A 23,219-nucleotide genomic window follows, 5' to 3' on the forward strand; every position below is an offset into this window, starting at 1 on the left:
GTACACATCCATTGTCTGATCAGACAGATGTATGTAAGAAGTATTTTTGGCACTCTGTTACATTTACATGGGACTGTCTTTTCCTGGATGTATGTTTGTTTGTCTCCTCTTCAGGCAACACTAAACCATACAGCACAGATCACATTCTGAAGCAGATAGGATGGAGACATGGCCTTACTTCACTTGCATTCATTTTATGACAGATTCTCCCTGAAGTTTTGTTTTCCCAAACAAAGCAAAGAGCTTTTCTGCTTATAAAGTATTCTATTTTGTTCATGGTGAAAGAGAAAATAGAAGAAGAGGGTGCTCTACTTACTGTTGTTCATTTTAGTGTTGTTGTACTCTCATAAATAATTGAGTGAAGTAAGAGTGTTTTTCAAATCTATGTTTTACACAGACACTGAAATAATCTCAGATAATTGCTCTGGAGCTTTATTCACTCTAATGTGGATCAAAGAAATTGCATCACAGCACTGTGGAAAATACTCACACCCATGCTGTCAGAGTATTATTAGCAGGGCTGGCAGCAAGTCATGTGAGGCCCACCTTGTGAACATTCCAAGAGGAAGCACTTCACCCATAAATCTGTGCAAATGTACTCATTTTATGGAATCACAGAATGGCTGGGGTTGGAATGGACATGAATGACCATCTCATTTCAACCCCCTGCCATGGGCAGAGACACCTTCCACCAGACCAAGCTGGTCCAACCTGGCCTGGAGCATTTCCAGAGCAGGGCAGCCACAGCTTCTCTGTGCAACCTCATCATCCTCACAAGGAAGAATTTCTTCTTAATATCTAACCTAACCATGCCCTCTTTCAGTTTAAAACTGTTGCCCCTTGTCCTGTCACTGCAGGTTTTGTAACCTTTGTGTTTCTTAGATGTCCTTTTATATTTTAGCAGGCCACAATAATGTCTCCATGGAGCCTTCTCTTCTCCCAGGTGAGCAACTGCAACTCCCTCAGCCTTTTGCCACAGGAGAGGTGTCCCAGCCCACTGACCATTTTCATGGCCCTCTTCCAACAGGTCCACAGCTTTTTGTCTCAGAAATCCATAGCAAGACACAGACCTTCAGTCTCACCAGTGCAGAGTAGAGGTGGAAAATGTGGGTTGCAAATCATATTGCTGGCTCGTGTCCAATTTTTCACTCATCAGTATCCTCAGGTCTTTCTCTGCAGGACAGCTCTCAGTCCATCCATCCCCCAGTTCTACTTCTACACCAAGTCTCCTCAATACTGTACAGCTGGAGAAAAAAAATGTAGAAAGTGCAATCCAATCAAATCTATATTTCTGCCATATTTCTTTAGAGACAGAAGGCAGCTTATCTTGCTTTTATTTACACTAAGTGTGTCAATATAATTTGTGTAACTCTTGAGAATAAGGCTCGTTATCATATTATGTGCTGAGTTTAATTGACCTGTTATCTGCTGCCACCGACACAGCAGGGGAACCTCAGCAAGGCTCACGGAGGGTGTGGAGCAAGACTGTGACCTCCCACATCAGTAACTGCTTGTGATTTTGTTTTCAGGGCCTTGCACTCCAGCTCTGCATTGGCTCTTGCACTTCCCAGCTGGAGTTAAGCACGCTGTGCAGATATCAGGATGTGTTTGCTGAACTCCAAAGTGCCATCTGCACCAGCCACGGGGCAAAGTGCAGCAGAGCTGTCACTCCTGCTGCTGATGTCCAGGTTGACTTTGGTTGATTTTTAAAAGCTGTTAGCAGTGATGGCCTCTTCAGAAAGTGAAAATTAGCTTCTCATGTGGAAACTAACTTCAGGCACTATAAGGAGAAATTTTTTTTTGGTCTTCCTTGGAAACTAAGATGATGGTCCAAGGGCCCTATTATGATGTGATCCTTTCAGAAATCATAGAATAGACTTGAATAGAAAATTCCTTAAGAATTTTCCCAACAATTCCTTAAGAATTCTCCCTACCTAGCTTGGGAGACTTCCAGGGATGGAGCAGCCACAGTTTCTCTGGATAACCTTAAGATGTACTTACCTATCATTAAGATCATACTAATGAGATGAGTGTATTTACTTTTCATAAGTTATAAAACAGCAAGAATGGACATTACCTTGTAAAGGATGTTTTAAATTTTCCGAGTGCTCTCCTTCTGAAGCTCAGGTTGACACCAAGCAGGAACTTCATGCCTGTCTCAGGGCAGGACATAAAATCTCAATTGATGGAGACTATGCAGTTGTACAAATGCACAAAAATCCCTGACTTAACCTTTTTTTTTTTTTTTTAACAAGAGAAATATATCTTACTCAGTTTTGTTGTAAAAGAAGGGTTGAAGCACAGAGTTAACACAATAAATTCTCACCACTAACCAATCACAAGATGCTGGAACTTTATCACAGGATGCTTGTGAGTTTCTCCTACTCATCTTTTCTGTGCTCAGCCCCAGCTGCTTCATTCCTGTGTCTTTGGGGATAGCTGGGAAAACCCCCACTGGGAATACACTGTGCAGCTGCAGTTTACATCCTTTTCCAGCTTTATGCTGCATGTTTGGGTGTGTTGTGGCACAAAGCTCCACAATTGTGTGCACCCCCTTGCATTTGGCACAAGTAGGAAATGAGACCCAGGAAACAGTTTACTTACTTGCTATTTATTTATATTATTTGTATTTTTAATGATGTTAAGGTTCTATTACACTGTGCATTGCATTAACACAAGATAAATAGTTCTCAACTCAGCAAAACAGGAGAAAACAGAGGCATATAAAGAATAGCTGTTACCTGTAACTGTGTAACTGTGAACATTCATAGTTCTGTGACTTCCTTTGTAACCTTCAGAGGCCTGCTTCTATTCTGAACTACCACAACCACTTAATTTACAATTATTAGTTTGGACATGGTTGATGACTGGGGCTATTTACAGAAACTAAGTATGTTGATGGTGTATTTTTATTTTCTGTCACCTTTCCCTTGTCATATTGGATGGATTGGGTTTGGACAGATTTGCTGAAAAATCAGTAAGAGCCCAAAGGTTCAAAGGTAGACCATGGCTGTGTTTTGCCTCAAAAAGCTGTAATGCAAATTTTATGGTAATTCAGGAGGTGATTCATGAATTCTTTGCTCACTGGTGGAGCTGGAACAGACTGAGCAGCTGCGTGTGGTAAAGAGCCATCCTGTGCTGCATCTGCTGGCAGATCAGGGGCCTGAGCCTGTGAGATTTTGGGAACAGGATGTATGTCCTGTCCTACATAAGCTCTGCATGCATTTGTGTCATATCTGGTGAGGAGCCAGGAATTACTGTGGGTTACCCTTTTCATAGAATCACAGAACAGTTTGGGTTGAAAGAGACCTCAGATCATCTGGTTCCACTCCTGCTGCCGTGGGCAGGGACAGCTTCCACTATCCCAGGTTGCTCCAAGCCCCATCCAACCTGGCCTGGAGCACTGCCAGGGATGGGGCAGCCACAGCTTCTGTGGGCAGCCTGTGCCAGGGGCTCATCACCCTCACAGGGAAGAATTTCTTCCTAATACTAAATCCAAAATCCTACCCTCCTTTAGCTTAAGGCCATTCCTGCTTGTCCTATCACTTTATGTCCTTGTAAAAAGTCCCTATCCAGCCTCTTTTTTGCATCTCTACCTCCTCTTGTGAAATACTCTGGTACATCAAAGCAGTAAGAAGAGAGTTTTTCACCTCTGCACATAAGCACTGATAAATCTGTCATTAAGAACTGTAGATGAGTGACATGGTGACCAGAAATGCTGCAGTCCCTGGTGGTTTTAGTACTTGGGGGTATCCACCACCATGAATTTTGGAGCCCAAGGTCTGAAACATTGGCCAGAGCGGGTACATGTGAGAACTGGGTTCGCATTCGAGGGCAGCATTCCTGCAGGAACCCGGCCGGGAAAGGATGTGACCTGTCACAGGGACTGGGGGTGGCTGCAGCTGGGCTGGAAGCCCTCGGAGAGCTCCAGGGGGGAAAGGAATCACCGGTGTCTCGTAGGGACAACCACGATGTTCTGCAGGAGCACGGGCACTGGTTTTTGCTCTCGGAGCAGCGTTTGCCCTCCGCGCAGCGAAGCCAAGCCCTGGCCGCGCTCCCGCTGCCCGGGACGTGCGGTGGGCAGCGGGGAAAGGTCGGGCAGCCCTGGCTGCCCTGGGGGGCACGGCGAGGAGGCGAAACAAAGCTCAGCGCTCCCAGAAACCGACCTTCACCGCCGGCGGCACGCTCGGCCTCTGCCCCAGGCACCCCGCGCTTATCGCGCAGCCTTGGCGGCCGCGGGGCCGGGCGGGGAGCGCCTCCCGCCGCGGGGGGAGCGCGGCCGGGCCGAGCGGCCGGGGAAGGGAGGGGACGGGGCTGGAAGGGAAGGCAGGCGGGAGGGAGGCGGCGAGGAGGCCGGCGCTGGCTGCGGGCAGCGGGGGCGGCTCCCGATAAAGGGGCGCCGGCGTGCGGGTGGGCGGCGGCGCGGCGGCGATGGCGTGGGGGTGCGCGCTGTGCCTGGCGCTGGCGGGAGGGGCTCTCCTGGCGCTGCTGGTGCAGCTGCTGCGCTGGCTGAGGGCCGACGGGGACCTCACCCTGCTCTGGGCCGAGAGGTGGGGGAAGAAGCCAGGTAATGCCGCCCGCCTGCAGCCCCGGGCAGGGGACCGCGGTGGGAGCGGGCGCGGCGCGCTCGGTAAAGGGGGTGGCGGGGGGCGCGGGGGTGCTGGTGGCATCAGCTGTCCCCTGGGGTTGTCCAAAAACATAAACATACCCCAAAAGTGTACTTTACCTGCCCTTTACCTGCCCTTTACCTGCCCTTTACCTGGAAAAGGCTCGTGGTGCCCCTCGTCCCGGCTCCCAAAAAGCCGCTTCGGGGCACCCGCGATCTCCCGCGGGTCTGGTTCCTTTGGGCCAGAACTGCTTGTTTTGCACAGTTTCTGGGCGGGTTCCCGGTGCTGGCAGGGCCCCACGAGCAGCTGAGCGCAGGGACAGTGCGGGAGGAAGGCTCGGGAAGGGACGAGGGTGCCTGGCCCGTGTGGCCGGGACCAGTGGCTTTGTGTGCTGTTTGGCTGCTGCTCCAGCCTGTTTGTTCTGCGATCTTCAGGCAGATTCTGCGTTCACAGGGCTGTCGGCAGTGTTTACGGCGAAGTAAACGCGAGTATTATTAATGCTGGGGCTAGCAGGGTTTCCTGTTCCGTGGGTTGTGCTCTGAACGGCTCCAGGGAGCAGCCCCGCATGCGATGCTCTTGGGGACTGTCCCTGCATCTCCGAAAGGTGCTGCCATGGTCACCTGGGGGACAAAAGTTCAATGAAACACAGACAGACACTTCCACCTCTTGCTCGTGCTGAGCTTTCTATTCTGTGACTCTCCCTATTTCTGGACCTACAAACCTAGAAATCAAAAACCTAGAAATCATAGGTTTTGTTTGCTTAATAGAGGTTTTTGGTCAGAAAAGGCACAAAGTTGTGAAAATCCCCCCTTAGTGTTTAGCCTACTGGGGTGATTTGTGGCTGCTGTGAGCTCCTGGCTGTGGGTGCTTTAGGTGGAAGTGGCATCCCATGTGGGAATTGGAATGGGCTGTTGGGTTGAGACAGGGAGAAGGGACTGCATGGAATGAAGGTGGACCAGGAGTGGTGGAGGGAATGTTTGAGCTTGTGACCATGATTCCTTAGGGGATAGTGGTGAAGTTTGGTGTGAGGAACAGCTGGAGAGAAGAGGAGGACAAACTTGAGATGTCCTTGTCTCCTGCTCTCAGCAGAAGCTTCCTGCAAACGTGCATCCTTTTCTGTTCTCCGTTAGATGGACTAGCACAAGTAATGAAGCTCCAAAAAATACTGCGTTTAAATCAGTGTGAACAATCTCTTATAGCTGTTTGGGTACTCAGCCCAAATTTTTGTATCAGCTCCATCAGAACATTCCCTTGCAGTAACAAAACTGCAAGAAATCTTAGCGTGTGGACTTTGTAGAGAGCACGGAAAGAATCAGGGCAGAGAAGTGAGATAAATCTTGACTAATACAAACAGAATTGAAGTTTTGTCCTGAGAGTTCTATGTGCAATATACATCAAGATGTAGGAGCCCTCTTGGGTAGACAAATGCCATTTGAGTGTAGCCTTCAGAATTATTGAAGGCCTGGAAACCCTTTAAGTAGTCTAAAAATTCACATGCAAAGACCAGTGTTGGAATTTTATGATGGGGTTGTTTTAACATGTAATACAAGAAGAATCAGGCAAAAATTCATCAACATAAGAGGTCAGCTGCATTTTGGCCACCTCCCCTTTGCCCCCAGCCTCTGTGCTTGTTGTTAAGTAAAATATTTAACTGAAATGGTACCATTTAACAAACCAGGTAGGAAAATAGAAGACACAAACACTAGAAAAGATGTTTCATAAAATAACTTCTCCCTTTTCCTTCTCCCTACATTGTGCATGCAATGTAGGGTGCCTAGGTAAATAATAGGTTGATCCCTTAATTTTTAATTAAAGATGTTATTAGAGCTATCACTCTTACAGTCATTATATTGTGTTATCACTTCTACAACATCATTATGGGTGTTCAAGTTCTTGGAGATGAAGGTGTTTAGTAGAAAGTGGACTGATCTCCTGTGTTTCTTGTGCTATAAACTATAATTACAAATAAAGGCCTTAATAAAATTTGCCTTGGTTCCAATTCAGTGATTCAGTTCTGTAGAGAAATTTGGATTTATTCATTGGCATGTGCTGGATTGCGTCCAATCCTCTGAATATGTGTGTTGTCAGGAGAGAAGGATTTTTGGGTGCTGGATGCCTTTCCTTCTGTTTTGTGTTTTTCTGAGTGCATAGAAGTCACCCTAAACCCTGTGCTTTTCACAGGCAGCTTAATATTATGAAGCTAAGGGGGAACCTTCCATGTATGAAAACCCTGCTCTTAAATTTAGGAATAATGATATGATTCTTTAGGGCTCTGGAGTAGATGTTCTGCTTTAAACTTCACCACTTCTCATCATTTTCCTGAAAGAAATGACATGGCAACATTTGCTATAAGAACTATGAAATGTTGGAACAAACTCTAAGCAGAGCTACAAACCAACTTTTTGGGTTACTTGCAGTGCTAGTCTGTTCAGCCTCTCATTTGTTATGCCTTGTAGCACAGTAGTTAATAGTTAGTAATGGCATAATCTACTTTTATTTTTTAATTTGGCATGGTTAATTTTTAAGCTTATTTCCAGCAACAACAGGACATTTATTCTGGAGCAAAGTTGATGGTTTGGTACTTGTTCTGCACCAGCATTTGAGGTTTCCCATTGTGTTAGCTCTCAGCAGCTCAGTGCTTGGAAACAATCAGCTCTGGGGAATGGGTGGGAAAACTCTCCTTATCTCAGTTAATTATTCTGTTCACAGAACAAGATCCTCAATAACTGCTGAGAAGCTGCCCAAGACAGGTTTGGAACAGGGAAACTAAGTGGTAGGAGGAGGAAGAGGATTTGTTTTCAGTAGCAAGAGGAATGAGTGTGGTAAGCAGGGCTGAAATTACGTCCATGTGTTGTTTTGTTCGTGTAGTGTTTGTCTGCCTGGGTTTTCTGCAGGGAAAAAAATGTTGTAGGGGAGGCAAACTCCCATATTTATTGTATTTAATTCAATAAATATGTTGGAATATGTTGGAATAAAACTGTAGGGAAAGGGTGTGAATAAGCTTTGCAGACAGCAGCCATTTGTTCTAATGATGGACACAGTGCATATTTCTACAACTTCAACAGAATCTCTTTCCACCTCCCTAGTTCATCACCTAGAATACTTTGGGAAATTACTCCTGTTGCTGTTGTTAGTGTTTTTAGAAACAAGAAACTCCAAACAGCCCCAAGCCACAAAAGCCTGGGTTTAGGAGGGATTTTTTAGGGCTGAAATGCAGTCAGCTTAAGAAAAGACAAATAATACTGCCAGCCCCACAAAGTCAGGCTGGGCTCTTGAGTGCTCACTGCTTTTGTCTGAAGGGTGAAGGGTTTTGGTGCTGGTCTCTTTGTGGGGTCTGTGTCATTAAGACTCCAAAAATAGAAATTTGAAACCCAGTGTGGTGTAGAGAGAACCAGGAACTGATTACTGGAGAGAGCAGGAAGTAAAAGCAGTCTCGGCCACAGTGGAAAAGGAGTATTTTTTAATAAATTAAATTAGTGGTTAAATTGCAGTGAGCTCAAAAAAGCTACTCTGAGCCTTTTCAGAGTGGAACTGGCTTTAAGTCTCAGGAACTGCATTTGGCTCTGATGTTTGAATTATGCTGTGAAATCTTTCTTGGTTGGCTGGATGTTGGAATGCACAAACTTGAGAAAGAGAGGGAAGAGCTCCTGTCAGCAGTGCTCTGAGTGAGTCAGATTTTCCCCAAGACTGATACTCACCGTGGCTGATCTTGAGGAACACAGACACGTGTCAGGCAACGGCTGCTTCTGGAAAGTGCTCTGATATTTGTGATCTTTCAGCCCTAAATCGTGTTCTGGAATTAGTTGAGTGATTTTTCAGCCACCTGTGGTATTGGATGATTTTGGATATAGGCTTTTCCCAGTGGCCAGGTGTACCATGGAGTGGGAATAATTGTAGACAAGTGGGAGCAGGCATTATCAGCAGAGCCGTAAACAGAGCAAGATGCTCTTAATTCTACTACAGGTTAAAAAAGCGTGTCAGGGCAGGAGCTGGGGAATCCACATGTGAATTTACACCTTGGGAACTCTGTGTACTGTGCCCTGGCCAGTGCAGGAGCTAACCTGCATCAGATGCTAAACAAAGTGGATGAAAACCCATTTGGGATTTTGTGATTAGCTGTCTTTCTGTTCAGGGAATTTTACTCAGTCAGCAATTACTCTGGAACATTTTTTGGGATGAAACATTATTTGGAAAGACTTGCTTAGGCTTTTGTTCGTATTTGCAATACAGTAACTGTTTCCTGTCAATTCCAAGAATTCTCTTCCCCCTTTTCCTCTGAAAATGTTTTTGATGAGGTTAGTGGAATTGTTATGTGTGGATGGCCTGCAGAAATGCAATCAGATTCCTTCCCTCAGGTAAATAACCCGTGTTTATTCAGATTAGCCTTGGAATAAAGTTCAAATGGCAACAGAACAACTATGAACAATTTCACAACTGCATGTGACTAAAAAATAAAGTCAGGATTTTGTAATACCCCCCCAAAAAGAGCACATTTCTTAGAACCAGCACCAGATTACCTCCCTGCAGTGAGTTAGATGCTTATCCTAGCATTGGCAATGTGTGAACTGCTGTCTTGATTCTTTTGACAGAACATGAACTGCGTGGCAAGGTTGTCTGGGTGACAGGAGCCTCAAGTGGCATTGGAGAAGAATTGGCTTACCAGCTGGCAAAGCTGGGAGCCTTGCTTGCCATCTCTGCCAGAAGGGAGGATGAGCTGCAGAGAGTGAAAAAGAAATGCCTTCGTAAGTACAACCTAGCACTCCATGCGAGCAGTTCCACCCTGGCTGGGCTGGAATTGCCACAGGAACACTAACCCACATATCACCAGAATAAATTTAATGAGGAAAGTCAACTTTATACAGAGCTGGTATCTTCTTTTTGTGAGTGAGAAGCCTTTGTATAGACATGCATTTCAACTTCCTACATAAGCCACTGTTACCTAAAAATCTCATTATCAATTGAAAGTGCTTTTGTAAGATACTAGATTAAGAAATGGAATAAATACTATGGCGAATGGAGGAAACAATCCCAGGGGTATGATCCTGTAAAAACCCAAACCACCTAGCTGCTTGCAGCTAAGAAATATTCTTTCTTCAGGTTTGTGCATGTTACAGGCTGAGAGAAAACTTTGCTCTTCACAAAATGGACTAATAAAAATATTCAGAAAAAGTTGTTCTAAGAATGTGGAAGGAGGATCTCCTGTAATCAAGAGGAAAAAATGTGGAGCAAAATTTTTAACTATTCCAGTTATCTTCCAGTTAGTTCTTAGCCTGATGACTCAGCTTCTTTCCTCCTGTTTCTCTTTTTCCCTTCTGTTTTCTGGCTTGGCAGCAAGAGGAATAGGCAGTTAATTCACACTGATAGACAGAGGGTTTGAACATGATTAACATTATGCATTTTTTCAGACTATTTATCCTCTGTAGCTCAGGATGGAGTATTTTATGTGGAATGTGTTGTCACACCAAGAGTTCAGTCTTAGTAATGTTGACAGAATGTCCACAGTCTTCTTGGAATGTGTGCTAGAGAATAATCAGATGTTTTTCTTGGATTACCACCTAGACATGTCTAGAAAGCTGAAAGTTGCAGCAGCCTACTCAGGAAAGCTTTCAAGGAACTTTCAGAAATGCACAACTCCTTTTATCCTGGTTTTATTTTCTGAGGGCTCCAAAAAGCAGTCACCTAAAGAGTTTGATATTTAAAAAGAGGCAGGGGACACGTGATGACAGTGTGGTGAAGTGACAATTGTGACAAAATCCCAGTGCTGTGTGATGCAATGGTCAGCACCAGTCTGCGACACCATTTGCGTCCGTGGCTGTTTGTTGTGATTGCAAAACTGATGACACCAGACAGGCTGGCAGCAGCTGCAATCCTGGACAGGCACTTTCAGGAAACACTTATGGGATGTGCTAAGGAATATTCAGAAATATTATTTCAAGGAATGTGGACCAAGAGCATTGATTTAGCTGAGACGATTTCTGCCTCTGTGTCCCTGTGAATGTCTGAGCTGTGCCATACACATCCTTGGAAGTCTTATGCAGCCCTGTGCTTTGCAAATGTTTGCTAATGAACTTTGCTTTAACTGAAGGTCTGCTTAGTGGGAGTATTGGAAACTCTTCAGTAACACAGAAACATAACCAGGGCAGGAAGTGACTGGGCAAGGGGGAGTGGATTTAAACTGACAGAAACCAGATTTGGATTAGATATTTGGTCGAAATTCTTACTTTTGAGGCTGGTGAGGTCCTGGGACAGGTTACCCAGAGAAGCTATGGCTGTCCCATCCCTAGAAGCATCCAAGGCCAGGATGGATGAGTAGCCTGTCTAGTGGAAGGTGTCCCTCTCCATGGCAGGGGTTTAGAATGAGGTGGCATTTAAGGTCCCTTCCAACCTAAACTATTCTATGATAGTTCATGTTTTCTACAGCCAGCTTCTAAGTAGTGCAAGGTAGTAATTGGACACACATCCACTCTTATCCTTTCCTTCTCAAGGCTGTGTGAATCCAGCTTCCACCCCTTTCTTTGACTGTTATGTGTGCTAGCCCCTTAACAAACTTAGTGGCCCTATGCTCCACTGTCTCCAGTTTATCAGTGTTTGTTTTGAACTAGGGGTCCAAAATTAGACACAGTGCTCTAGGTGCAGTCTTAGAATGCTGTGTAGAAGCTCTTAAAAATCACTTTCCCTCAGTGTGCTTTTGTTAGTGCAGCCCATTAGCATTTGTCACTGCCAGAGCTGCTGGCTTGCACTCAGCTTGCTGCTGTCCTTCCATCAGGACATCTCCTCTTTGGAGATCTGACCCTCTGGATGTTGGCCTGCAGTATTACAGAGCAATGTCCTGTCCCAGGTGTGAAAATCTGCATTTTAATTTATTGAGCTTAATGAGGTTTGTCAGATTATTCTTAGAACTTGTTAGGGTGCCTCTGCGTGGCAGTCCAGCCCTGCAGCAGGACTGCTCCTCTGAACTTGATGCTAAATCAAAATTTTATGAAAATCTGTAGTCTTTTTCCCATCTTCTGGGTCATTAATGAAGATATTCAAACATACTTATCATGGAGGGATGCCACAGCTGATCACAAAAAGCAATTGAGTTGGTCAGGCCATGCTAAATCCATGGTGGCTTTTCCCACACACCTTCTTGTCCTCCATTTACTTGGAAATTGCTTTCAGGAGGAATTGACACATAATTTTCTTAAGGACTGAGGTTAGGCTTTGTGATATTTGTTTTCTTGCTGTCCCTGGGAAGCTACTCTACTTAGAATAAAATTCCAAAAAGGAGTGACATTGGTCAGCTCTTGTACAACACGGATGCATATTTTGCCCTGCTTGTTTGTCCCTAATTTGTCTGACTCTGGCAGTGTTTCTTTCCCCAGAGTGTAGCCTCTGGAGTGTGGGAGACCTGAGAGGAGATCTTGCCAGAGAAGACTGGGGCAAAGAAGGCATTGAGTACCTCAGGTTTTTCTGTGCATTTCAGCATTTCCTCCTCACCATCCCTGTCCAGCAGTGAGCTCACCCTGTCTTTGGCTTCCCTTTTGTTGCTGTTGGAGCTGAGAAGCCTTTGCTGCCTTTCACATTCCTCAACTCCAGTGGAAATTTCAGTTTCAGCTCCACCTGGGTGTTGATCTTCCTGACTCCATCTCTGCATGCTTGTCCACGTGCTTCCTGGGCAGCCTGTGCCTGCTTCCACCTGCATGGTTCCTCTTGGCAGCTGAGTCCAAGACTGTCCTGCAGGGTTTGAGTAGCACGGGGTGGATGAAGCCTGAGCAGCAATGTGCAACATCAGTGTGAATTTGGCTGATTTATGGGCCATAATTGGAGCTCATGTGCTGCAACACGCCTGCTGAAGAGGTTGAGCACTGCAGCAACTGAGCTGTGTCAGAAACAAGCACATATATCTTGTTCAAAGTTTAGTGACACCAGCCTGTGGTACAGGTTTGTGCGTTCTACACTGCTTAAAAGCTGAAGGGGAGAGAGAGGGAGAGAGAGAGAGGTAATCCCTGTTGAGTCATGCATGTGCCAACTCAACCCTTTGCTGCACTTGGGCAGGAGGGAGAGAAAACAACTTGTATAACTCACTCAGCTCCTGCAAGAGGCTTCTCTGTTTCCCCCAACCACTCTTTCTCTTTCTTTTCTCAGAAATGTTGGAGGCTGTTTTCTCTCAAAAACCCTAATAAGAAAAAAATAAAGTGTGTGGGGGGGAATGTTTCTCGGTTTGGCAAAGGTCAGATATGATTTAATTATGGATAGGCCAAATGAGTGACTGGCAATCTCCAAGTTCAAGATTTACACAGTAATTGAGGTTGAAATGGACCCCAGGAGGTCACGTTGATCAGCCTCTGCTGAAAGCCCAACCTCTGTCAAAGGCCATTTATACAGGGAGAAAGAAAAGACAGAAGAGAAAATGCAGAGGAGCTGGAAAATACTACTCTGACCTATAATGTTTATCATCTAATGGGAAACTGCCACCTGAGATTAACATGTATTGAAAAGAGTTGTTAATCTGAAACCCAAGCAATGAACTTTAAACTAAGGTCTCCCACTTGTACTCAAGTTTCAGCTTTTTCTGGATATCGTAATTGTTCCTTTAAAACCTCACTTTGGTAGCAGACAAAAGGGACAGTGGAATATTAGGGTTTGCTGGTAAAAGCAGTGAGGAGCACCATTCTGGCAGTGCATAAATTGGGACCTATATGTGCCTTCTACACCAGGCACAGTGCTGGTCATCAGCCAGAAAAATAATGGGACAGTGAATGGGAAAAGGAGTTCAGAAAAGGGTAGCAGGAATGCTTGGTTTTTGGAAAAGCTGTCTCTGAGGGGTGCCTGAAGTAAGGACCACTCACCCTGGAAAAGAAACAAGGAAGCTGCTGAGAGGCACAGTTTGAATGTGGAAATCCTGTACAAAGTTTCTGGTTTAAAGTTTCCTGATGTCAGACATTTCTAATATCTTATAAAAGAGCCCTTCCTTCCTTACCAGCAGCCTGTGTCTCTTGCTCTGCTCTTCCCTTTCTCCCCTGTGTAGATTTCATGGCTGGGCTGGCCCTGTGGTCTTGTTAAGCCATGGCAAAAATATCCACACCCCAGCAGGTACCAGCACCCCAAAAGGTGCCAGCTGTGCAAATCTGCTGCAGGCAGCACCAGGCAGAGGTGTGCCCCTGAGAGGGCAGCTTAAACTACATTTACTGCTGTATTTCTGGAAGAAATGGAGGAGAAAATGCACATGGAGGGAGCAATAAATGGAAACACTGCTAGCATTAAACCAGACAGTTGGGTTTATTATTTATTTATTTAACTGGTGGCTTAAATACTAATGACCTTTGAACAGAGGCAACTCATGGGTTTAATTAACCTCTTTATTTCTATATCACTGTTAAGACAAAGTTCAAACTTACTCTACACTAAGTGGTAATTAAAAAGTCAAAGCCTGAGGCTCTCTAGAGAGGGCAGCTAACACATGTGGTTAAGAATTGATTTAGGAAAAAAAAAATAGCACTAACAAACTAATAGAAATCATGTAAAAATTCTTGTTAGATGTAGTTTAAAAAAAAGCTTGAAATGATGAAGATTTTATTTTTGTGAGTCATCTGCCCCAAAACCCCAGGGTAACAAATCAGTGCTCAAGAAATGCCTTCTATGGAAAAGGTCAGTTGCTCTGAAGAGACAGTGGGGGGAAAACGTGACAAAAAGGCTGGAGCTTGATGGCAGCTGACTTTTATTTCAGGGCATGGTTATGCACTGAAACAAAAGTTGTCAGTTAAACAAAAGTCATTTACCTCCTCCCAAAAACTCCCAATAATTCAGTTTCTATAGACTTTGCCTCATAGCTGCTCAGGTATGTATGTTGGGTGTGAATTGTGCAAGTCCCGTTGTCAGGAATAAACATGCTTGACCTGTTGACATCCAAGCAAAGTGTCAGGGCTCCCAATGTGCTTCTGAATCCCTCAGTGAAAAGTTTCAGCTGGATTTTACTCCTAACTATTGGAATTTGTTTGGAGAAGTGAAACTTCTGTATTGTGCTACAAAGCCTGTTTTTTGAAGTCAGGCTTTTCACATGCAAAAACACAGTGAGAAAAACACTTGGTAGGAACAGATTAAAAATAGATTCTGTGTGGGGGTCAAAATGAAAACAAAGCAAGCATTTTATTTCCAACCTGGTGTTATGGTTTCTTGATGTCTTCTTTGTGAAAATGTGGAGTTTAAAAGCATGTTATGTTTCCCACAGTTCTGACTTTGGGAATCTTACCAGCTCCTATTCCCTTATGGTTGTTCTTTAGAGATTAGCAGCCTGAGTGAAAATGATATCCTCGTTCTGCGTCTCGACCTGACTGACAGATCCTCTCATGAAGCTGCAACCAACAGTGTGCTCAAGCACTTTGGCAAGGTAAGATGTGCTTCTGGGGTTAAACTGTTATTTCTTTGTCTCCTAGACCTGCATTTATGCTCATATTTCGCTTCTGTTTTACTGCATGATAAGTTCAGAGGTGCCTACACCTTCCTTCAGCTTCAGTATTAAACTTGCCAAGAAGTACTTGCATTTTTATCCCTTCTGTTGCTTGCTTCTGGTTTTCATCAACAAACAAATAATCACTGGTCCTTCCCAAGGACTAAACACTCACTGAATTGCCTGAGGAAGCACAAATATTAAAGAAAATTGTGTTTATATTGATTTATCTTCTTATCTCTCTGGAGATTGACGTTCTGGTCAACAATGGTGGGCGCTCACAGCGCTCCCTGTTTGTGGACACCAACCTGGATGTCTACAATGCCATCATTGAGCTCAACTACCTGGGCACCATCTCCCTGACAAAGTATGTCCTGAACCACATGATCCAGAGGAAGAAAGGGAAGATTGTCACTGTGAGCAGTGTCATGGGCATCATGGGAGCTCCTCTTGCCACCGGCTACTGTGCCAGCAAGCACGCTCTGCAGGTGAGTTATGGGCTGGAAGTTAATTAAGTTAATTAAGAGGAGCAGTGCCAGTGCTGCAGCAGAGGGATTTGTTCCGTGCAGAAAACACAAGTCTCACCTGAAATTTCACACAGCATATGCAACATGCTCAGGTATTGGAAGTCCTTTAGAATTAATTTGCTCTGAAATGTGAAATAGCTCCCACCATAGATTTTTTTCCCTGACTGGAATGCAAGTGCCAGCTTAGTTGGTTCTAATTAATGGTTAAATTCCAGTGTGAAACACAAAACCTCAGCCTCTGGCCTTCAGATGAGGAAATACCTCTATGAGAGCATTATTCTGTTCCATACAGAGCCCTAAAGTTCTCAGTTCTTTTAGGGTGAAAGAGTCACTGGTGAGAGTTTTACAACTTGAGGAGATCTTTAGGACAGTGAAGTGAGAACAGTGAGTGGTAAGGCAGACTGCTCAGAGAAATGAGAACTCCTGATCCATCTGGGAACAGCTGAACCACTCTTCCCAAGAGTTCTGGGTCTTTCTGTGGTGTGAAGAACCTGCAGCTCACAGTGCCATAGGAAATTATCTTCTGCCTAACACTTAGCACTCAACATTGCCTGGAAAAAGTTTTTGAAAGCAGTGTCACTTGAGTAGAAAAACATAAAAGAGGAGTTCAGAAAAGTTCCTGCCTGTATCATTGAGGAATCCCTTGTTTAACTAGTAAATTTGTTTGGGCATATTAGTCTTTCACCACTGTTTGGCCTCCTGTTAATGTACATTTTGATCTCAGTAAAACAAACTTCGGCTGTGCTCAGTGGTGGTTTAAAAACTGGCATCTTCTTACTCCCTGCTGCATTTCAGCATGTGAACAGAACAAACAACTGCTTAAGCCAAGGGATCAACATCTTTTTGACAATTTGACCAGCAACAACAAAAATGTAACAAGTGGCTGACACTGCAAAGCCTCTTGAAAATACAAGATGTAGAATATGGTGGCAGGTCTTTGCTAAAAAAATTTCAGTTAGTTTTGGGGAGAGATCTGCTGCTCTTCATCAGAATTGCCCATTACAGGCCAGCTTTTGGATTAAGCCTGGTAGATTAAAATTAGAAGAATGCAATGAGCAGAAGCCTGACTTGCCTTCATGCTCCTTTATTTATTCAATGTTCTTTCGGTTGAATTATCTTTGGGTGTGGTGCAGCTGGGCTAAGCATGGCTAATTAATTGCAGAGCACAAGGAATTCACGTGTTGCTTTAAAAATACTCAGAACTCTCAATCTCATGTTAAGATTGAGAGCACAGACAAAGCTTTAAAGAGATAGTTTACTAAAATGAATTAAAATTAGCTGACTGAACTGTTTCTATCTTTATTAGCTTCTACCTCTGCTCAATAACCAGGCCAGACTCCAAACCTCCTTCCTTATTTCTTCCACAGTAAGTTTAGGAAGACTAATTGCAGTTGTTGAAACAGGACTTGCAATATTGGTTTTGGAAATACTCTGCCTTGAGAGTCTTTGATCAGTCTGGAGTTACAGCTTCATGAGGGCATGAAGCCCCCAAAACAAGAAAAAACTTCTTCCAAAGAACAAACTCCACCAGGGCAGTTCAGATAAAGGAATTCTGTAGGAATGGCAGCCCTCCTTAGCCCTGTAGTCCATTTCTGATGGTGACCAAAAAGAAATAGAGACTGGAAGGGAGGAGGGGAAAAATAAGCCAAAGCAAAAAGTGGTGCTTTTCCTGTTCATGTTTCCCAGCATGTATCCACCTGTCCTGTTTTCTAAGATCTTCTTGAAGGTTGTGTTTTGGCCACCAGTTATTAAATATGTGAGCCCATCTGACATGGATTTTTCTGTTGTGGTTTTTGCCTTGTTTTGGTATTTTTTTTTAATTCATGCCTTGGAGTCTGTCACAACTGACACACTTAATGCTGCAAACTTAATTACACCTCTTTTTGAAAAAGTTCTTCCTTTTACTTGGTTTTGTTTGGTTTTGGGGGGTTTTGTTGTTGGTTTTTTCTTGGTTTTTTTTTTTTTTTCTTTTTTTTCGGGTGGGTTTTTTTGTGTTTTAAAAAAATTCCTTTAAATGGCAGTTGTAGGAGGAAGGAAGGAATTCTGCCTGGAAATAGAATCTGTTCTTGAAACAATCATGCTTTGATTCATGCCAACTGGAATTCTTCATAACAATGTTGTACTGATGAAATTACCCTTTATTTCAGTGCTGGCAGTGCTGTAAGAGCATGAGTCAAGCCCACAGGAGTCTGCATCTGCCTGGTGCAGTTTCCCTCCTGGAGGGATGATGCTCATGGAGATATGTGCCATTCATCCAGCTGGAATTCATCTGCTTGGTGGCATGGATCAGGAATGGTGGCCTTCAAAATGTTCCTTCATCAGGAACTTGTCTAAGCACACAGACTGAGCAGCAGCAGCTCCTCTCTCTGTTCCCTGTCTGGTCTTTAGTGGAATTCCTTCAGTCTGGGCTTGGTAGGAATACTCAGGTTCTTCCTCTTGCACTGGAGTTCCTTTACTGCTCCCAAATCTGGGTCTGTCCCTGCCTGAATTTCAATAAGAGAAAGCACTTATTTTTCTTGCTGAGGAATTTAAAGCTTCTCTTCTGGGAGGAAGCAGAGGAATTTCATGCCAGCTATCTTTGAATATCAAGGATAAGTGCTGGGATTAGAAAACATGTGCCTGCTGTACACAGAGCCTCCAGAGGGGACTGAGTCCATGTGAGGTTCTGGTTTCCAAGAGGCCCTTGGCAGTGTGCATCAGCCAGGATTTAGGGTGAGTGAGTGTCCTGGCCCTCCTGTGTTGCTGGTGAAGGCTGTGCCACTTGTCTGGTGTAAAACCTTGGATCTGCAGCACGAGGGAAGGATGTGGGACAGCAGAATGGCTGCAGAGCAGGACCAGGAGCTCGCTGGCATCTCTGGCTACTTGCATTTCATGTTTACAGGCTGTGCAGCCTTTAGTGGAATCACCCTGGCTTTGACAGTGCCCTGGAGCTGCCTGCTGCTGCTGTGTGCCTCTGTGGCTGCTCAGGTGCCCAGCTTTAGGAACAGCTTGGATCCCAGGAGCCTCTGAGCAGGTGGAGGAGCTTTGTCAAAAGTAACTGAGCCATGCTCTGGCTTCCCTTCCATCACAGCATTCCCAGACACACACCCTCCCACCTCCCTGACTCCTGGAAGTGCATCTTGAGTGTGTTCCCTTCAGACAAAATGGGAGCCAGTTCTGTTCCTCACCTCCAGTGGGCAGGGAGTGGTGGGCAAGTGGGTGTCTGTGTGCCTTTTTAGGTGTGATTTTATGTGCCTTTTTAGGTGTGATTTTATGTGCCTTCTTAGGTGTGATTTTATCTGCCTTTTTGGGTCTGATTTTATCCTCAGCTGGACTGAGTCACCACCTTTGGGGCTTTTCTGAAAGAAGTAGGCTCAGGGTCCCTGAGGGAAGGAAGAGGATGAGGAAAGTGCAGGTTGGGATGTAGGATTTTCCTGGAGTGCTGGATAAAACACAGCCCTGCTTGTGCACACGAGGGTGGGGAGCCAGGCGAGGCCTTGGCTTTTTAAACCAAAACTGCTGGGTGTCCAGGAGCAGATTCCCATCTGTCCAGGGGCAGATTTCTGGGCACGTGAGTTTCCAGTATTAAATTTAATCCTCTCCAGGCTTTGCTGACATGCTGTGCAGATCCAGCCCCAGATCTGGGGTCTGTGGGTACTCACAACTTTAAATTCCTGCTCAGTGTTTTTAGGGAACTGAACAGCAAAGCCTGTATGGAATACATAAATTGGAATTAGCCACCAGTAACTGGGAAACTGGAGCCCTCTTCTTGGTCAGAGTGTGCTGCTCCCTGCTGAGCTTTGGTGGCTTGTCCCAGCTGCTGCTTCTGTGTCACCACAGGCTCATATCTGACTGGTTTTAGCCTGTGTTGCAGCTCAGGGAAGAGCTCTGGGGCAGCCAGCCCTCCTCCCAAGCTGGATGAGAGTGGAGTGATAAAATTTTACTACAGTGGGAGAAGTTTATCAGCCTGAGCTCACTCTGTGTCTCTGTTGTGACACAAAATTACGTGTTGGAATAGATACAGGGGAGTGCTGGTAGCCAGGTCAAAGATAAGACGTGATGGGGTGTTGGCTAAATCATCCTCCAGAGTGTTTGACCAGCAGCTTTGGAGGAATGCACCCTTCTGAACTGGCCATGTTTCCCATAATGGTTGCTGTCTAAACGTGAATTACTACAGAGATTCAGAAAACCTTGTAACCTCTCAGCTTAAAGAAAACAAGTACTCGCAATTTTTGTTATTTTGGTTTAACTTGGATACACTGGTAGCATATTCCTGAACTGAAATGAGATTTCTATCTATGTTGCTGCCAATTTCAAACTCTGTAGCAAATTTGGTGCTGCAAATTAACCCACTTGAAGTGTCAGGGTGCATTTTTGACTTTGCCATGCTGGAAATTTTCCACCTTTTCTTACATGAACTAGTGACACTTACTTCATAGAAACTGTATAAACTCTTTATTGTCACCCCAAACAGCAATTGACCTGCAAAAGGTAATTTCCATGATATTGCAATACTTAGGATTGGTGGCATTTCCCCTGCCAGGCAGTAAGGCTTGTCCTCAGTACAGGGACAGCAGAATCTGGCTGTAGTTCAGAGAAATTACTGGGTATTTGGTCAGATGAGGATGGATTCCTCACTGGTTTATGTATCAATGTCTGTAAGTGCTGATAAAATGCTAAATTAGCCATTGAGTGTGAAAAGTCAAAGAAAATAGAAGGAATTGCTTGTATTGGAATCTTGTTATCTTTACAGTATAAATTTGTATGAAAAGATGTCATCAGCTAAACCTTGCAGAAAACATGGGAAAGGAAGATTTCACTATATTTTTGTCTTCTAGGGATTCTTTAATTCTCTGCGGACTGAGCTGACTGACTACCCTGAGATAAGCATTATCCAAATCTGCCCAGGGCCTGTGCAGTCCCAGATCATCCAAAATGTCTTTACTGAGAATCTTGCAAAGGTAAGGACTCAGTTCTGCTGTGACAAACCCAACTTCTGCTGTGAGGCCAGTGATCATTTTGTGGGGTGCTTTTGTCTGGTTTTGTCCTCCCTGCAAACTCTAACCTCATCCTCTTACCAAGAAAGGCTTTGAGTGGTGCAGAACTGTGTACACTCTTGGTGGTATCAACTGAAGATTGAGTTTGATAATTGCTATTCCTTCTTTCTTGCAACACAAACAACCCAAGTCTAGTAAAATGTGCTGTACAGCCCCCGTGCTGCAGTTTTGGGGGGGAAAGCCAGGATTTTCTGGACACAGCTGTGCCTGGGGAGTGCTGTCCTTGCTGCACAGGTAGGGTTTTGTTTGCCCTGGTCACGCTGTGCCCTGGTGGGTGACGCTGCTGCTGGCACAGCCCCGGCTCAGCTGACACGAGCTGTGCATTCCTTTCCTGTTAGGGATCGTTCCAGGAGGAAAAGCAAAACCTTCCAACTGCACAATGGCTTTTAGTAAAGGCTGTCTGACAAAGCAGCTGGCAAAAATTGCTACTGTGATGCATCAAAATGTAATCTGCCCTAAATTCAATCGATTTGAAGCTCAGGATGACCCACCAGAGAGGGGGAGGGGATCTTCCATTGGTGAATCGAGTTCTGGAACTATTTTTGTGTTGCAAAACTTCTGACTCGCGTGAAAGAAAAAATGTACTTTTTGAACAATGGTGAAAGTTGCAAAACACATTCCTCAGATTTCAGTGTGGCAGAAGACCAGGGAGGAGGAGCAAATCTAGACCAGGACTGCTTTTGCCCCATGAAACAGAAGGACAGATTGCTAGAGTGGCCTGTTATTGCTGGAGCGAAGTGTGCACAAGTTCGCAGGGCTGTGGTTTGTGTTCACTAAATGAGTGAACAGTGACAAGACTGGCTGATGTCCCTGCTCCACTTGGCTGAGATGGAGAGAACTGGCAGGAATATTTAAGTTTATGGGGAATGTGGCCTAACCTGGCTACTTGAGTAACTTGTAGTGTAGAATGGGGCAGGCACATCTGGGAACTGGGGAGTTCCCATTCCTCAGAGCTGCAGATGGGGGAACTTGTTCAACAGTCCCCATCAAGTGGAAGCCCTGCTGAAGCAGGACAGAGCTTCGAGATCCTTTTGCTTTTTTTAACCTTTAATCCATCAATAGAGGCATTAATCAAAAGGGTTAAAATTTGAGCTAAAGGAAGGTGGAAAGTGTTCTCACATGGAAAACAGAGGATAGTGAGGGATGGGTACCCCAGTCTCTGGGTGAGTCCTTGTGGGGAAACTGGGAGGAATGTGTGGCACGGAGCGTGGCCCTTTTCCTCTGTCACTCCCAGGGCTGCAGTTCTAACCCCTCCCTGCTCTGTCCCCCCCAGTCCCTCGAGAACAGCGGGGACCAGTCCCACAAGATGCCCACGGACCGCTGTGCCCGGCTCACCCTGGTGAGCGTGGCCAACGACGTGAAGGAGGCCTGGATCAGCGACCACCCCTACCTGGCCGTGTGCTACCTGTGGCAGTACGCGCCCACCTGGGCCTGGTGGCTCATGAACAGGATGGGCAAGAAGAGGATACAGAACTTCAAGAGTGGAATTGTGAGTGTGCAGAGTGCCCCTCCCTCCCCTGCTTGCTCGTTGCACACACTGCTGCTGTTCCCTTCTGCTGTGGGAATGTTTGTTGGGATTGCATTGCTCCTCAGTCACACTTAGAGCCCTGATCCTGCCCTGGGAGATGCTATTTATTCTTTTGGTACAAAAACCCCTCCCATCTCCAAGTACTGCAAGAACAGGAAGTACAAAAGTAAGGGTGGCACATGCAGCTTAAAACTTTGTGTATGGTTGTGTTCGAGGGTCCCAGGATGAGGGAAGAGATAAGAATCTTGACTCCATGTTTCAGAAGACTGATTTATTATATTATGATATTATATTAAAATGCTATATTGAACCTATACTAAAAAGAATAGAGAGAAAGGATCCATCAGAATGGTGGAAAGGTAAGAAATGATAACAAAAGCTCACGACTCTCAGAGAGTCCAACACAGCTGGATCTTTGATTGCTTATTAAGTAGAAACAATCCACATGGACCAGTCACAGATGCACCTGTTGCATTCCACAGCAGCAGATAGTTGTTGTTTACATTTCTTTCCTGAGGCTCCTCAGCTTCTCAGGAGAAAATCCTATCGAAAGGATTTTCATAAAATACGTCTGTGACACTTCGTGCTTTCACACTGTAACTGCCCATGGTCACAAGGTGTTTCAAAGGAAGTCTTGCACTCACAGTGTTGTTTTTAACACAGGGTGGGGAAATACTGATTTAATGTCCTCTCCCTCCAGGATGCTGATGCCTCTTACTCAAGGAAGAGGAAGTAAGGACGAGCGTGTAAGAAATCCTGCTGTACTTGTGTTAAGGCTGAGAAACTTTTCATATTGCATGACTGCAAACAACAGCTTTTTTTGGTTTTGTTATGTCTCTGTCATCCTGTAACTCGACAGATCTACCGAGCTGATGACATACTTGACTAAATAAAAATCTCTTTCTAAACACACCTGTTTCATGTCAAACTCCCACAGGCTGAAGTTTTAAGCTTACAAGGACTGAAACACTCAAGAGGCTGGGCTGCTGCTCTGACATGGGCAAATACCTGGTGAGCAGCCTAAAATGACAGACCCCAGGATCCTTTTCCCCTCACTTTCATTCTTAATTCATGTTGATTAACAAAAGCCCA

The 23,219-nt window shown here is 44.9% G+C and overlaps 2 protein-coding genes across 2 annotated transcripts; one reads left to right on the forward strand and one right to left on the reverse strand.

Annotated features, from left to right (window-relative positions):
- Positions 1-973: 973 nt before the first annotated feature.
- Positions 974-16,641, reverse strand: LOC121344035. The gene is made up of 5 exons (XM_041419736.1): positions 16,636-16,641; positions 15,345-15,536; positions 4,760-5,048; positions 2,078-2,153; positions 974-1,244 (listed from the first exon to the last, which is right to left on the reverse strand). The coding sequence occupies exons 1-5, from the start codon at positions 16,639-16,641 to the stop codon at positions 1,079-1,081; spliced, it is 729 nt and encodes a 242-aa protein (XP_041275670.1). The 3' UTR covers positions 974-1,078.
- On the forward strand, positions 4,373-23,037 carry DHRS7 (dehydrogenase/reductase 7). Its single transcript, XM_041400630.1, has 7 exons — positions 4,373-4,567; positions 9,197-9,349; positions 14,870-14,976; positions 15,285-15,524; positions 20,381-20,503; positions 21,873-22,088; positions 22,828-23,037. Exons 1-7 carry the CDS (start codon positions 4,432-4,434, stop codon positions 22,861-22,863), a joined length of 1,011 nt encoding a protein of 336 aa, XP_041256564.1. The 5' UTR covers positions 4,373-4,431; the 3' UTR covers positions 22,864-23,037.
- The last annotated feature ends 182 nt before the right edge of the window (positions 23,038-23,219 follow it).

The sequence above is a fragment of the Onychostruthus taczanowskii genome, unplaced genomic scaffold, assembly GCF_017590055.1.
Source record: "Onychostruthus taczanowskii isolate IOZ18803 unplaced genomic scaffold, ASM1759005v1 scaffold1, whole genome shotgun sequence".
In the NCBI taxonomy this organism is placed as follows: domain Eukaryota; kingdom Metazoa; phylum Chordata; class Aves; order Passeriformes; family Passeridae; genus Onychostruthus; species Onychostruthus taczanowskii.

Excerpts from the sequence above, each read along its gene's own strand:
- DHRS7 (XM_041400630.1), top strand. The coding sequence starts at position 4,432 with ATGGCGTGGGGGTGCGCGCTGTGCCTGGCGCTGGCGGGAGGGGCTCTC. Across the intron at positions 20,504-21,872 it reads TTACTGAGAATCTTGCAAAG|TCCCTCGAGAACAGCGGGGA; the intron begins GTAAGGACTCAG and ends TGTCCCCCCCAG. Across the intron at positions 22,089-22,827 it reads AGAACTTCAAGAGTGGAATT|GATGCTGATGCCTCTTACTC; the intron begins GTGAGTGTGCAG and ends CTCTCCCTCCAG.
- LOC121344035 (XM_041419736.1), bottom strand. Across the intron at positions 2,154-4,759 it reads GCACCACGAGCCTTTTCCAG|GCATGAAGTTCCTGCTTGGT; the intron begins GTAAAGGGCAGG and ends GCCCTGAGACAG. Across the intron at positions 1,245-2,077 it reads TTTAAAACATCCTTTACAAG|CTGTACAGTATTGAGGAGAC; the intron begins GTAATGTCCATT and ends TTTTTTCTCCAG.